The sequence below is a fragment of the Condylura cristata genome, unplaced genomic scaffold (assembly GCF_000260355.1).
Source record: "Condylura cristata isolate star-nosed mole 26May11 unplaced genomic scaffold, ConCri1.0 scaffold00005, whole genome shotgun sequence".
NCBI classification, from domain to species: domain Eukaryota; kingdom Metazoa; phylum Chordata; class Mammalia; order Eulipotyphla; family Talpidae; genus Condylura; species Condylura cristata.
The window spans coordinates 65684295-65700917 of record NW_004567106.1 but is presented as its reverse complement, the minus strand read 5'-3'; the positions used below and the strand labels follow the sequence as shown (position 1 = coordinate 65700917).

Here is a 16623-nt window from a genome sequence, read left to right as displayed (position 1 = left end):
GGGGGGGTGGGGAGGGCTCAGGGTGCCAGTGGGAGCCCTTCAGACTATAGCTTCGCTGCAGTAACCAGAGCGCTCTGGCTGTTTTGTCCTTTGTCTCTGAGACAACTCTGCTGTGTGCTGCTGGTAACACACCCACATGATGTGCAGCAATAGAAGTCTGGGCCCCCTGACACCCCCAGGGTGCAGCATTCTTATTGTTTCTGTAAAGGATGCTAAACTTTTGGTTCTGGACTTTGCCCGTGGGACACTTAAAAAAAAATTGCATTTTACTAATTGTATTTTACTAATGCTTCATTTATTTTGTTTTGTTCTCTTAATCTTCTCTCTTATAATATTTAAAGCCTCATCTACCTTCTTGTTCTGTTTGTATTATCACTGTTTTATTTTTCCTAACCTTAAGTACTTTATACTCTGACTTAGGAACATTGTTATTTTTATTTAGTATGTAATTTTTTTTTAAAGATTTATTTATTTATTCATACAGAACTGGGGTACAGGCCAGAGATGCGGAGGGTGAGGGGATTCACCAGAGACAGAGTGGGGAGCAGCACAGGCAGAGTGACGAAGTACACCACTGAGGGGAGCAGCGGGCGGGTCAGGAGAGGTCTGCCACGCCATGTGGATCTCCTCCGGGGCAGGCAGGGATCGAACTCATGTGGAAGTGGCTTTAGCTTCTTAGTGCAATGCTTTAACCCGCTGCGCCACCAGGGAGGGCCCTAATATGTAATTTTTAACATATGTTTTACCTATTTGTAATTATCTTTCTGTTCCTATTCTTGAACTAGTCTTTTTATATATTTAACCATTTATAGATTTTAACTATACAAATGACTCAGTATGTTTTTGGTGAGGAAATTAAACACTGTAGTTCACGAGTGTGTATGGAATAACAAATGAAAGTCCCTTTTCTTACACACCAGCCCAGTCTGACTCTTTGTCCTAAATGTTCCTTCCAAACATTCAATGCAATAAGAGCCAAATGCAATAATTTTATGAAATCTTAATTACTATGCAACTTTCTTCCATTTACAGAGTATGTCTTGGTGATCTTTCCCACCATAACAAACACACTAACTTTGTTTAACTACGACATTCATAGCATAAGTTTAACGATTTACTTGATCATTCCCCTATGGATTATTTCCAAGATTTTTTTTCTGGGAATCTTTTTTCCCTACAATCTGCCAAATGTCTTCAACCTAAAAGCTTAGCACCTTCCATTGTTCGGAGCATTGGCAACTTTTGATTCCTGTAAAATTTTGAAATCCATGAACGTACTCATTTGAGTGCATCAAAATTTGTTTTAATTTTGGGGCCTCCCTGGTGGCACAAGGGGTTAAAAGCTCAGGACTATGAAGTTACTGGCAGCCACTGCAGCACGAGTTCAATCCCCAGTCAGGGAGGGACCCACATGGAGCAGCAGACCGCTCCTGACCCGCCTGCTGCTCCCCTCAGTGGATTTCTGGCAATCTGCCTGTCCTGCTCCCTATTCTGTCTCTGGTGCACCCCCGTATCCCTGGCCTGTACCCCAGTTCTTATATGCATAAAATAAATCTTTTTTAAAAATTGTTTTAATTTTTGATAAACCTACACATTATTCCGGCACTGTTCTAAGATAGCTGGCAAATGTTACAAGACTGTCCATAGTTGAAATAGGTTTTTAGTACTCACACCCTTTCTGCTAGTAATAGTATCCTTTTCTCCTTTCATGAACTTTTCTTTCCCCATCTAGGGGGGTGTTTGCCACAAGAATTGGGGATGCACCTGAGGGGACCAGTTAAGTTATCTTGTTACGGTAAGATGTTATGGTTCTAGCTTCTGACGTACAAAGCGACATTCAGAGATTGATAGAAATCCTGTTAGTGCCACCATGTGGAGAGAGAGAGGATGCTAAATCCTTTCACAAATCATTTAAATATCTGTGCCCAGTCTCATCTGATCTACCCATGAACCTTCTAGTTATGTGAGTCATAAATTACATCTCATTCTCTTTGCTGAGTTTGAGTTGTGTTCTGTCATGTGGTTGTAAAAAAGACAGACAATTTGTCTTTACTGAAGATAAATTGTCTAATGTCATGGATATCTTCTCATAACAGCGCTTATATTTTTCTCTTTGTTGTTTTTAAATGTCTATCTCATGAGTCACTGTAAAAATATATCATATTAAATACTGTTTCCAGTTTAAAAAACGTGATATATAAGAAATACTCTAACGGACACTCATGTAAGTGCAAAGATATCACTGGGATAAGATTGTTACTCAGTGTACCTGCCCACCCCCATTCTCATGGATCTGGGAAAATGACTCCCCTCTTTCTCTCAGTGTTATACCATTTAACATTTCTAGTACAAGCATGTCCAAGTACCTCTTTTCCCACATATCATCTACATTTTTCCTGAGAGGAAGAATTCTACTTAACTCTTTTGTTTTTTTTTTTTAAGATTTATTTTTATTTATTTATACATATAAAAACTGGGATACAGGCCAGAGGTGCGGGAGTGAGAGGACTCACCAGAGACAAAGTGGGGAGCGGAACAGGCAGACTTACTGAAATACACTGCTGAGGGGAAACAGCCGGCAGCACAGGAGAGATCTGCCATGCGTGGGTCACCTCCCTGGCCGGGGATCGAACTCCTGCTGCAGTGGCTGGGATAGCTTGGTAACACCTGAGCCACCAGGGAGGTCCCCCTGTGTCACTTTCATCAGTAGTTATAAGTAAGACAACAAACAACTTAGGAAATTTAAATTATAACCTGACAGGTAGTTGATTAATTTTACCGGGTGCTTTCCCATCGCTGTCCTTGCTTAGCTATTTAGTGGTTATTAACAACAGGGCAAACTAATCACTCCCACAGTGACATCTTTCCTCACCTGTAAGTGATCATGCTGGTCACAGATGACTTACAGAGGGAATAAGGCATCAGTGTTCATGAAGTCTAAGTAAGTCTCTTCAGTAATTTCCAAAATCTATCCCCAACTTTTACAGAGCCGCTAAGAAGGTAGAAAGTTGACTAACACCAGTTTAAATAATTCTGCATGCCAGTCCTGTGGGGCTGGTGGAGAAGTGAGTGGGTAGTGGCAGGAGTTCACAGGGAGGGCCTCCCTGGCGACCTCGGGGTGAAGTCTCAATGAGAAGGTCCACCATGATGGCCTGAGTTCGATCCCCAGCGAGGGAGGTGACCCACATGGTGCAGCAGACCTCTCCTGTCTCACGCACTGCTCCCCTCAGCATTGTATTTCAGTGGATCTGCTTGTTCTGCTCTTCACTCTGTCTCTGGTGAATTGTCTCACTCCGCCCTTCTATCTCCTACACTTCTGACCTGCACCCTGTTTACACAGGGAAGCACATGAAGAAATAAGGGAACTAGAAAATATGAGCAGCAAAGCTGTTCCTGAAATGCTAGCAATTGCCTCAAGTAAGCTAAATTAAACCCAGCTATTGGCAGGGTAAGTCCAGGAGCTGGTATAACGTGAAATATGAAGGTATTACCAGCTTCTTCTTAATAAAAACAGAAAATTCTCAAAATTAAAGAAAAGCCATTTTTGATATTTTTGAGAAGAAATTTTCTTACTTGGAAGTTTTCTCTGATCCTTTCAGGGTGAAAGCTTTTAGGAATGACCACCACTCCTCGCTGGATGTTGAATCGCAAAGCAATTTGAGCTGTTGTCTTCTTGTACTTTTTCCCCAGGGATATTAGAAGTTCATCTTTTAATAGAGGTGGGATAGTTGTATTCACCCTTTAAAATAATAGAGAAGCAAATGTCAGTTATGTCACGCAAAGAGAACCAAATGAATTGCCCTCCTCCATGTTCACATTCTCCTGTTAACTTACCAATTCTCAGTGCAAACGACTCAGAGAGTTACTTTTAGGATGGGAACAGAGAAAAGTTTAGAGAACGCCCTCTTTTAGAAGGTAAACAGTATTTCTTGGATCAGACTTACAGAGAGAAGTGGGTTGTCATTAGGCCTTAGGGGATGACAGCAAGACTTAAGAGGAAGAAATGAAAAGGCACAACTCTTGGAACCATTTTTGAGTAGGAAACTTTCTACTTAGGTCTGTGGAACACATTACAATGGAACTGTTGCTGCTGAATACAGAGAGAAAATTTTAAAATATTCAGAACATAATCATAAAAGCTGTGCCGTAATAACTAACACTTGTTGAGATTTCCTGTTTCAGACACCTCTAAGTAATTTTATACAAGTCATAGAATTGCTTCCCAGCGAGGAGGGTTCTATTAGCCCTAATTTGTGTGGCTGAAGAGTAATTGGAAGTCAATGCAGATGATCCCATAGCCAGAGTCATTCCAGTCAAGACCTTCACGTGGTTCATGTTACTGTACACCCAAGGAAAAGTGGGTGTAGCGTACAAGGCTCCTTTGGAGTTAGACAAGAGCAAATGCTTGATCGCTCTGGGGCAATACTGATGTGCTTTGCACCCCAGGGACTGATCAGTGGACTGCCTTGTTAATAAGATTAGAGCCTTGGTGGAAGTCGGGAGTCTACCATTGGCTCACCCTCCCCAACGCCCAAATCCAGTGTTCAGTTGGAGGAGGGGAGGGGGGAAAGAGGGGAGAATTTCTGTCAACAGAAAGACCGATCTTGCTCTTGAGCAACACCTGCACCCTGCAGCCAACTCCAGACTCCTGTTTCTTCATCACTGTGATGTTGCTGAGGCAAGAAGGAAGCAGTCCAGAGGTTGCACAGTCTGACTTACCACGATGGATCTCGCGATGTGCCCAAAGGACTGTACGCTACAATGACGATGTCATGTTGTCGGCAAAACTTCAATAGTTTAGGCTGGGTGAAGTAGGGATGACACTCCACCTATATGATTGTAGTGGAGATCACAGTGTGAAGTTAAGGCATGTCGACCAATACATTTTTACAGTTTTAAAGGTGTCTTCAATGAAATCCATGTAAAATATCCTGGAGAAAGGGGGCAAGTCCCACATATTTTTCCTCATAGGAAAGTTGCCATGGTTTCTATACTTGTGAAATTAATGAAAACAAGATTAGTGAAGACATCAGCTGTATGTTAATCCTAAAATAATTGGGGCATCCATTCAGGGTTGTATAACTATCATGGTTTAAACCTTCAAGTCAACAGAGTCAGTGACAGTAAACATTCCAGCAAATGCAATTTTCCATAATAAACAGGCTCCAAGTTCAGATGACAGCTTTTGTAGGTCAAAGTGACGTGTTACGTGAAACCTTTGTTTCTGGCTATCTGACGTCAAAGGATATTTTCACAAGCAGTAAAGCACATACAAAACTCAATTTAAAGGTGAATTTTTTTCTTTTAGGATGAGATAGTTGTAAAACATCACCATGACTTTAGAGTCCAGAATCCTTTGTGTTTAGTAAATACTGGACTCTCGACACCGCCCACCCCGTTCTTCCCCCTCCACTCCTGAGGTAAGCTGTACCTGGTTGCTGACTGGCTTGTATTTGAGCCCCGGTTTATTCAGGATGAGTTCCAGCTGCCTGCGGTTAAAATTGGATACTCCAAGGGATTTCACCAAGCCAGCATCTTTGCAGGCTTCCAAAGCCTGGACAGTAAATGCCAGTGAGTGAAGGATGAAAACTCAAAACAATCAAGAATGAATCTTTTTAATGGTGACTATGAATTCTTAAAAAGGAAAGTCCCTGGGTATGCTAGCAGTCGTTAAAGGAAGACATAACAAAGCCACTGATGGAAACTTTGTGACTGAATGAGTTTGGCAAGTATGGTACACCATTTTCTCCCCTTGTGTTTTTTTTAAGATTTATTTTATTTAGCTATGCATTCAAGATTTATTTTATTTATGTAGACCAGAGTTGCCAGGGTGGGAGGTGTGTGTGTGAGAGGATTCACCACAGACAGAGCAGGGAGCAGAACAAGCAGATCTACTGAAATACGCTGCTGAGGGAAACAGTGGGAGACAGGAGAGGTCTGCTGTGCCCTGTGGGTCAGCTCCCTGGTTGGGGATCGAACTCGTGCTGCAGTGGTTGTGGTACTTCATAGTGCTGAGACTTAACCTTTTGTACCACCAGGGGAGGCCCCCACTGACCAGCACATTCTAGTGATCTTATTTCTTAAAATTGTTGAGGTTTTATTTATGCCATGGCAGTGGGTCAATTTTTATGAATATCTGGCATATATGGGAAATGTACATTCTCTATTTTTAGATGCAAATCTCTCCTGTCTCTGTACCTCTCTCTAATACATATGTGTACACAAAGGTCTAGCTTTTCCTGTGTTCTCAATAATTTAAAAGAATAGGTCATAAACCTCTTATTAGTAAAATAGATTAATCCATATGTTCCTGAATTTTAAAAAATTATGTATTTATTTTTGCATAGAAGAACTGGGTTACAGGCCAGAGGTTGGGGGTGTAAAAGGTTTCAACAGATGATGGCACACTGGTGAATTGGTGATGGGAAGCCCAGGGGGATTACAACTGAGATGGAAAAAGGCATAAAATGATGTAAAAATAAACTATTATAATAAAAATTGAAAGAAAAAATAGTAAATAAATTTGTTTTTAAATAAAAAAAAAAAAGACTCACCAGAGACAGAGTGGGGAGCAGAACAGGCAAATTGATTGAAATACACTGTCGAGGGGAGCAGTGGGTGGGACGGGAAAGGTCTGCTCCCCAATCTGTCTCTGGTGGTAAATCTTCTCATCCCCCACACCTCTGACCTGTATCCAGTTCTTCTATGCATGTATAAATAAATATCTTTTTAAAAAAAATCAAAAGAACATAGTATATCTCCCTATTTATCTGGATTTTTCAACATTTAAATAATTGATTGTACTTTTTACTATGTAAAACTTACACAGATTTTATTAATCTTTAAGTATTTCATATTTTTAATTCCATTTTTAATTGTGTGTTGCTAACATTCTGGTATTATATATAAATATATATTTTGTGACTTTTCTTCATATTATGGGTTATTTATATATGTATATGCTTCTTAGTTTCCAAATATTAATTTTTTAGATATACTTTCTTGTTACTGACTTAAAGTTTAATTCCAATTTTATCATACAGCCTACTTTGCATAGAAAATACTTTTATATGTATTGTGATTTGTTTCATGCCTCCAAAAAAGGTCTAGTTTGTTAAATGTTTCATGTGCACTTGAAAAAATCGCTTTCTAAACTATATTGGTGAGGCATTCTATAAACGTCAAGTAGCTCAAGTAGGTCAATAATGTTTAAATCTCTAATATATTATAGGGTTTTTGCTCTATATACTATCTCGATATTCATAAATCAGACAGGAATAAGCAGACCAATTTAAAGTATACTCTTGACAAGTAAACCAGAGGCCATCCTGCCCACCTGTGACTATGCAGGTGTCTCTCTTCACGAACCTGACCCTTTTTGGGACAGCTCTTTCTGCCCATCTATGTAAGCATCCTTCTTTCTCTTTTAAATTTTTTTCCCTGAAATTAAAGTGTGCCCCACCACCATTCTCACTGTCACCCCCAAAAGCCACCTTGAACTTACCTCCCAAGTAGCACACAAATCTGTCTTATGATATAGCCATTTACCATTCTCATCTTTAGGATAAACTTCATCTCCAGGCTACAGAAAAATAAGATAGCAAGTATAACTTACTTTTATCTGGGAATTTAAAGTAGGAGGTTTGAGCTGTCGATATACTCTGGCTCTAGAGAGCCATTCATATACATGTATTTATTTTTCCCTTTTGTGAGGCTGTCTAGAAATTCATTTGTCCAACATTAGTCTCATCTCACACTGACATTTATTTTTCCTTCATCAGTCGACAGACTATTGTTCTTAAGTTATAAAATTTCTCTTATTGACAAAATTGCTCATTAAAGAAAAGGACTAGAAGTTGAGAGTTAGAACTTTTCGACTCACTGTTTTGACAGTCTACCCCTGTCACAGGATTTGTTTGAGCGAAGCAAATTTCTTACTTTCATTAGATACCAAAGAGGAAATTATTCCGCTAAGATAAGTACATGAGATTACTGGAATGTTCCTTAAGTGTCAGGAAATGCACAGTGCGTAATTTCTCAATTCTAGCCAACTTGTCCAGTCTCTCTTTCCCTCTGTGGGCCTGCCAGGAGTTCAGAACCTCCCTCTCACATGGCATGTCAAACCACCTCCTCAAGTTTTTGGGTGATCCTTTTCCAACTAAGACTGACTATGGCCTGGAACATTGATTTTCCATTTCTCCTTTTTTGGTTATTTATGGGGTTGGAAATGGAAAAGAGAGAAATGAAAGATTTTCAGGCTCCTGGAATTAATGGTAGTAATCATCTCCTAAGGTTGGGGTAAGAATCAAGAGTTTTGTTTTGGATGTTCTGCATTTGAAGTGACCACTAGATATTCAAGTGACTATTTGCTGTGGCAATTGAACAGCGAGATCTCACAGAGAGGCTCGGGGAGACCTCATGGCTGCAGACAAAATTTGGGAGTCGCCAGCATATAAAATGGTATTCGTGGAGCTGATCTTGAATCTAACAGACCCCACCTTGTCTTTAGCCATCATGTTGAGTTCTTGCCATGTGGAGTGACTTGCCGTGTGTCGTGTGCAACCTGAACAGCAGCCTAATTCAACTCCCTATCTAATGGCAACCAGAACAACAACTGTTTGTTTTCTTTTTAGAGGCAATTAGAAAACAAGAGACTCTAGAGATTGTCACAAAATACCCCATACCGCAGCCAATACAAATTTTCACAATGACAGAGCTTAGCTTACACTCCTGATTCGTCCTTAAACATTTCTCTGGCCCTGGTGGAACACAGCTTTGAACAGGTCACTAGTTGTGGACATGAATTGTGATTCCTGTTCTCATATAAACACATTTTCCCCAGTTATATGATGGCCTGGTTATTTTAGCTGCTACCTGTAGCCCGTAGGCGAATTGAGGTGAGATCACCTATAGAGAGAGTGACTTCCTGAAATGAGAACCCTCAAGACAGAGGGATCCTAGACATAACATTTGGGGACAGGCAGAGAATTAGCTGCCAGTGCAGCATGAGTAGGTGACCTCAGAGAAAGCATGAAATACAGGTGCTTGTAGTGAACTGTATGAGAAGAGACTGAGTAATGTGACGATAGCCTGTCTACTGGATTTGGCCGGCAGGGAAGAAACCTTTGTAAACCTTGATATTGGGAATTTTTGTTGTTGAAAATACAACTGGATAAAATCCATTATGTCCTTTAAAATTTTTCCCTCTGCCTTGTCACATGAATGAAATTCAGCTGGATTAACTTTTCCCGTTGTCCTCTTTAGCAAAGACAATTTCCTCCTATCTCAACGAGAATATGAAAAACGCATCTCTCTCCTCAATGCCATCTGGCTATTGTATTAATTATCTTTTCTGCCTCTGATTTTTAAGAAAGATTTATTTATTTATGCATACAGAACTGGGGTACAAGCCAGAGTTGGAGGGGCAGTGAGAGGATTCAGCAGAGACAGAGCGGGGAGCAGAACAGGCAGATCAACAAAGTACACTGCTGAGGGGAGCAGCGGGCAGGTCAGGAGAGGTCTGCCGCGCCATGTGGTCACCTCCAGGGCCAGGAATCGAGCTTGCAGTGAAGAGGCTGCGGTCAGCTTGCAGTGCTGTGCCACCAGGGAGGGCCCTGACTCTGATTTCTAAACTCTTTCACCTGGTCAACACTGTGACCCACATTTTCCACTCCCTATTTCTTGTCTTTTGTAATTCCTAATTTTACTTTGTTCTGAATGGCTTTATGCCTCCATCATGAACTCTGTGAAATAATTTTTACTTGCCCAGATTTACTGAAATAATTTTAAAACATGGTATGTTTGTTCTATCTCCTTAGGTGTCCACTGTAACTAATTTACTAATTTCTTCACATTGGTAAACTCTGTCTTATTTCTCTACCTGGAACCTCACTGCAAGGCATTAATATAAGAATAATTCAATCTTCTAAAAAACTGTGCTCTTGGCTCTCTCATTTTTTCAGCAATAATTGTATCTTTTAAAAATGTCTTATAATTTTTCATATTTTGTTGTTCTGAAGTTGTGTCTGCTTGTTAACATGACATTTAAAAGTAATAATGTGCTAAAATATTCTTGCAAGAAGGGCTTTTGTCTAAAAAAACATGATATTTAAAAAGCATATGATATCTTGATGTCAAAGATTGATTTCTCAATGATAGGAATCATAAATTAGATGGGAAGTAATGTTACTATATTATGTCATCTCTCACTCTTGTCTTTAGTGTCCTTTTATCTTGGACCCATCTAAGTATAGGAAAAGAAATTCTCTGTTTTCCTTCTTCATAAAGATTTTACAAGTCATGAATCAGCTACAGAGCGTCAATTTCATTTTCTCACTTTTTAATGCAGGTTCTTTGCAAATCTTTAAGATTTGACTTAGAAACCTGCTGTTTTTTTTTTCTTTTTATTTATTTATTTATTACAAAGTTTATTTTTACATCATTTTGCACATTTTTTTTTCCATCTTGATTGTAATCCCTGCAGGAGAAACCTGCTGTTTGAACAAAAGTTGAAGTTGACTGAGTGAGGAGGAGGGGAGAGGTCATAATCCCAAGAGTCTGAAATTGAGAAATGACCATCATCCAAAAGGTATTAGGACCGTTAGGCGTGTGATGAAAGAGCAGAAGAGGTAGGGTGGTAGAGGCCAAGTCCAGCATTGGATTTGGTGACCCAGTATCAGGGTGAAGTTCTGGTCAGTGGGCGCTTCCACTGATTCACACCCCAACTTTCTCTGCTGTGAAATAAGGCTACCAGCATATGTGTCTGCTACGTTCCTTTCCATCTTACATTGTCTTTCATTTATTATCTATATATTGCCAGATATTATTTTAGTGGTTTCACAGATTTAATTTTAGTGCTGTGCTTTAACCCACTGCGCCACCAGGGAGGGCCCACAGTTAAAATTTTAATGACTCCCCACAGCACTTGGGAAGTTATTACTTAATGCATTTTTTAAAAAAGATTTATTTATTTATTCGTGCAGAACTGGGGTACAGGCCAGAGATGCGGAGGGTGAGAGGATTCACCAGAGATAGAGTGGGGTACAGCACAGGCAGATCAACGAAGTACATTGCTGAGGGGAGCTGCGGGCGGGTCAGGAGAAGTCTGCCATGCCATGTGGATCTCCTCCGGGGCAGGCTGGGATTGAACTCATGCGGAAGTGGCTTAAGCTTCCTTGTGCTGTGCTTTAACCTGCTGCACCACCAGGGAGGGCCTTACTGCATTTTATTGATACTAATGTTTAGAAGTTCCAAGAGAGGAAAGTGACTATGCTAGCAAGTAATAAAACAGAAGGTCATTCCTTCCTTTGTGGGACTCCAGTGCTGATTCTCTTTCCACCACACCATGTTGAATTGATGTGGAAGAGATCAAGTAACACCTTGACCCAGTCACCTGGCTTGCAGGTGACAGAACTAAAAGTCAAACAAGGGATCCTGACTCTGGAGCCCATGCTTCTAACCAGTACACCACTAATTACTGATACTGTGGAAATCTGTTATTTTGCTATCTCTATGCCATCTTTTCTGGAGGAGGTAATACCATATAATTTGGGGGAGCTGATCCACCTCCCACTCTTGACCAAAGACTTCATTCATGCTCTTAGAGCAGAGATTGTTCAGTAACAGGTACTTTGACCAAGCAAGACTGGTCAGTATTTATAATAAGGTTTATTGTACAGTCTCCGTGAATTCTTATGTTGACAATGTAGGCTTGGCATATCAATGGACATTTTGCCTACAGAGAGTGAAGGAATTTTGAGAGTGAAACCAGCCAGAGCATGGAGATAAAAAAGAGTGAGAGTGTAGCTAGATCATTTGAACTTCTGGATTTAGTTGTGCCTGAATTAGATACCTCTTGGAATTCTTAGTTCCCTTTTCTTGCTAGTATCAATCTAAGTTTGTTTTATGCCATTTGTACCAAGAGTCCTAACTAATTCAAACTGTTGTATTATACAACAGTAATACTAATACAAAGTGTTGGGGTATAAAAAGCAATGCACCAAGTGTGATGTTGGTAAAACCAATATGGGATTGAGGACAATGAGGAGTTTTCCACCTCCAGGTGAAAAGTGACAATTCTGGGTATGGAACAACATGACATCTGGTTAAGTTGTTGTTTAGAGATGTTTAAGACTCAGACAATGGGCTTGTTAAGGTTGTACCTTTAGGTGGCTCAGAAAAACCAGGGGTCTTAAAATTTGTTGGTCATTTTTTGCAGTCTTTGGTCAGATCCTGAAGAAAGATAAATGTGCTTGTTGCTATTGGGCTTATATGATGAAAGGTAAGATTCTCTCGTCTGGATGCAAATAAATATGGCAGAAGTTCAGTTTCTGAGCCTTCCAGAGTTAGAAAAATCAGCTCCAACTAAAGCAGGAAGCTAAAAACCCTAGCGAAAGTTAAATTGGGAGAATCTAATTCTCAGTATCTCTCTAGCTATGAACACTCAGGCTGTGTGTTCTTGACCTAAGTGAATCATCCAATGAAATACAACCTGAATGCACATATTATCTGTGTCACCTATTTTAAAAAATATTTATTTATTTATTTATGCACACAGAAGTAGGGTGCAGGCCAGATGTGCATGGGTGGCGAGAGGATTCACCAGAGACAGAGTAGGGAGCAGAACAGGCAGATCGACAAAATACACTGCTGAGGGCGGGTCAGGAGAGATCTGCCACGCCATGTGGGTTACCTCCAGGGTGGGGGATCAAACTCACACTGAAGCAGCTGTGACTAGCTTGCAGTGCTGTGTCCTAACTCGTTGCACCAGCAGGGAAGGATGTGTGTCTACCTATTTTGTATTATTTCAAGACAGAGGTGATCATTAAGCTGAGGGCTGGGAAGCTTAGCTGAACAAGGAAGTGCTTTACTACAAGCAGAAACTGTGGGTCAAAGATTAGATTTTTTAAAAAGTGACCCTATAAGATTTTTAGTTTTTTTGCTCCTCTTTGGAGCTTATGTGAATGTGAACTACTGAAAGCTTTGTAGAGATAATAGCTTGTTGATGAAACTGCAGTCTCACCAGTAAAAACCTGCTTATCAAGGTCATTGAAAAGCCTCCAAATCCAGATTCTCAAGACGTTGGATCAAAAGGGGAGTCTTTCCCAATGTGTATCATGGTTATGACCACAGAAGAGAGTCAGCAAGGAAAATACTTTGAGGAAACAGAACAGGGCCAGCCAATTTGGCAGCATAAAGGAATTTTGGTAACTGTGATTGTTACAGGGAAGGGCAGAGTAGACTGGGCCACCTGTCTGTGGGGCCTCACCCGTGCTCACAACTCAGTTATACTGCAGGTACACACAAAAGGGTCAATAATGGGTTTATTTACAGAAGGGGAAAAGAATAGGAGACAACCAGGGAAAGAGAGCGGGATACAAAGTAAGTGGAATACCTTACGGCTAGGCTGACTGAATACACCGAGTCACGCGGTCTGGAGAGCCGCTTCCCGAGCGAGGGAGCGCGAGATGCAATCACGCCCTATTTTTTCCCCCAAATGTCCCAGAATTCCTGCTAGCTCTGCCCTTGGGTCCTCCCAGTTCTCTCCCTGGTATTGCTGGGAGTTGTAGTTTCCAATCACTGGAGTAGGGTGTAGGGGATAAGGGGCTGGAGTAGGGGGTGGAGTCCCTAAGACTCTGCCGAGTTCCTTTAGGACATCCTTCCCCTTAACATAATGACTCAGCCCTGTACTTCCTGACCAAATGGATCCCATCTGCCTCATGGTCAAGTAGCCAATTTTGTCTTTCAATTTCTCCTTCCCTCCATGAAGCTGTAAAACCATCATTGAGTGTGATGGTGGTGGTAGTATGATTGTGTGATTGCACACAAGGCTGTAACTAGATGCTGGCCAACAAAATGTGGACTACAGTTAGGAAACTACACGTTCGTTTCATGGAGAGAGTTTAAGTACAGTTGTGAGGAATAATAATAATTACATCGGATTGAATCTATCTCACATAATTCTGCAGACATTAGTTTGGCTAGGTCAATACTGTTTGATTTCTGGTAACAAAATGAGATAACATTGTATGGTGCTAAGTAATGGACTGACTTCATACACATTGCTCCAAGCTCCTGGCTGCCAACATCAGAGATCTAATCTTTAGGCATCTGAACTTACCTTAAAAGCCATGGGTAGTTCAATGATATAAAGATCCACATAATCTAATTGGAGCACCTTGAGTGTCTTCTCCAAGGTGGGGCGGACCATCTCTGGATCAAATTTTGTAGGCCACAACTAAGAGAATCAAAGGGGAGATAGTCAGCTAATATCTACATTATGCTTTTTAAAAAAAAAAATAAAAGACTTATTTATGCATACGGAACTGGTGTATAGGCCAGAGGTGCGGCGGGGGGGGGGGGGGGGGGGTGAGAGGATTCACCAGAGACAGAGTGGGGAGCAGAGCAGGCAGATGGACTGAAACACACTGCTGAGGGGAGCAGCGGGGAGACAGGAGAGGGCTACCACTCTGTGTGGGTCAGCTCCCTGGCTGGGGATTGAACTCAGGCTGAAGGGCTGTGGACAGCTTCATAGTGCTGCACTTTAACCTGTTGCTCCATCGAGGAGGATCCCACATTACGCTTCTTCAATCATGTAATCATTTATTCTTTACAAAGCACTTATACATATCTTATGCACTCATTTAATTTCAAAAAAATGTTTAGCTGTAGTGTCACCTGAGTATAAGATGAGCTGATACAGCATTTCCCTCTCAGTTTTCTCTTGTTTTCCTCTCACCTCCAGCTGGAGCTGGGGAAGCATATGGGCAGCAAGATCAGGGCTTCCATTGCAAAATCCTGATCTAGACCCCCAGCCCCCACATATGAGCAGCACCTCCATGGCTCACTTGGAGATAGGCCCTTCTACCTGACTTCTGCTATATATGCTCACCAAATTTCACAAGTAAGTGCTGTGTGATTTTTATTGGTATTGCGTTGAATTTACAGATCCCCATAGAGAATTGACAGCTGTGTGATAATGAAACATCCAGTATACAGGCATAATATAGCTAGTTAGTCGACAGATAGCTTGGCTTCCATTTTCCTGAAAGCATTGACTGGGACTTTTCATCTGTGGGAGATTTTAACTTGTATTCTTGCCAACCCCAGCTTCTTTGTATATATATTTTACTTCCTAGTGTAATGACTTTCTATGTTTTCAAGGTGGCAAGTCTTATTATTGTTTGAAATCAATTAAAAAGCAATTGTTTTATTAAAAGTAAATAATAGAGTGAATTAAGATCAAACATATCAATACTTTTCCTTCAGTTTGTTCAAGGACAGCTTCAGAAACGTCAAGAACTGCTAAATTAACAGAATCCCTATGCCATAAATTTGTTACTTTTGTAGAAGTAATCAAAATACTTCTGATCTCTCAACGTGGTAGAAACTGATTTGGATCAAAATAAGGCATCTGAAAGAAATAGTTGTTTTCAAATAACATCACTAGGTAACTTATTTTAATATACTTATTTAATTACTTGTTTTAATTTATTCTAATTTACAACAATAACATTGTAATTGAAAATTTCCAGAGTATTCAGATTAGCTCAGTTCTCTATAATTACTAAAGTTAATGGTTTCTTGGTCTTGGGCCTATAGTTTCAGGTTAAAATTTACCAAAAATATTTTACAATAAAGGAAAATGATCTAAAAAAAGAGTGAAAATTAATTGTTTACTTTAATAATAAAAATGATTAAAAGACTGTTGACACTTCTTAAGAGCCAACAATTATGACTAAACTATGAATACTTTTTAATGAGTTTGACAAAGCCATTGTACTAGAAATAAAATTTGAGATTCACATAGAGGTGATTATAAATGTTATCAGTTGTTTGAGATGTCTGCCCATTTGCCTGTGATGAAAAATATAATAATAGTAATAAAATAAAAACAAAATCAGCCACATATTTTTCAACAGAAAAACTATGTGATGAGGATTTTCTTGAGAAAGTAGACTGATCGGTAAATTGTAAGAATCTTTCAAATTGCTATATGACACAGCAAGATGATAAAAATCATCTGTTTTCAAAACCAATCACCTGAAAACAGTATACTTTATTACCTTTTCGGAAAATATTCAGAGCTTTGTGCTTTCTGGTAGCAAAATAAAGCTCATAAAGCAGTGAAAAAAATAATGAAGCCATAAATAAATACTACATTTTTGTGTGTCAGAATTCTGTAAGTGTTATGACACTAACGTGGAAGAAAAATGGCTTTGGCATTGGATAGTATAAGAAGTAGAAGTCTCTAATTTGCTTTTTTTCAACATGAGAGATATTGCAATAACATTAACAGTTTGCCAAAGAGACAGGAAGGAAATTTTTTTGGTTTATTTATTGGTAATTTAAAAACCTCATCTCTACTTAGAAACAAGGAAGAATATATTGAAACAGAGACTAAATAGTTAAATTGCTTTCAGACCCTAAGAGCACAAAAGAGAGAATCACACATCAAACTTATATTTGAGGCTTGCATTTACAGAAGCATTTATGTGACATAGTCTGACAAGTAGAAACAAACACCTTGCATTGACCTCCACAGTTAGTTGAAACTGGGAACGCCAAGAAGGGGTACTACCCCCACAAACAGGGAACTTAAAACTCTCATGGTTGAAGAGAAAC

General features: G+C 39.9%; 1 protein-coding gene across 2 annotated transcripts in view; it reads right to left on the bottom strand.

Moving 5' to 3' along the window:
• The window catches only part of AKR1D1 (aldo-keto reductase family 1, member D1), a 32503-nt gene that overhangs the window by 1908 nt on the left and 13972 nt on the right, over positions 1-16623 (bottom strand). Inside the window, exons 3-7 of one of the 2 annotated variants that reach the window (XM_004677077.1) lie at positions 14120-14236; positions 7505-7582; positions 5432-5554; positions 4720-4829; positions 3574-3739 (exon numbers count right to left, since the gene is read on the bottom strand). In XM_004677077.1, the coding sequence (XP_004677134.1) occupies positions 3574-3739; positions 4720-4829; positions 5432-5554; positions 7505-7582; positions 14120-14236 (594 nt within the window). The remainder of the gene's footprint in view (positions 1-3573; positions 3740-4719; positions 4830-5431; positions 5555-7504; positions 7583-14119; positions 14237-16623) is intronic. The other variant, XM_004677078.1, reaches the window with a different exon arrangement.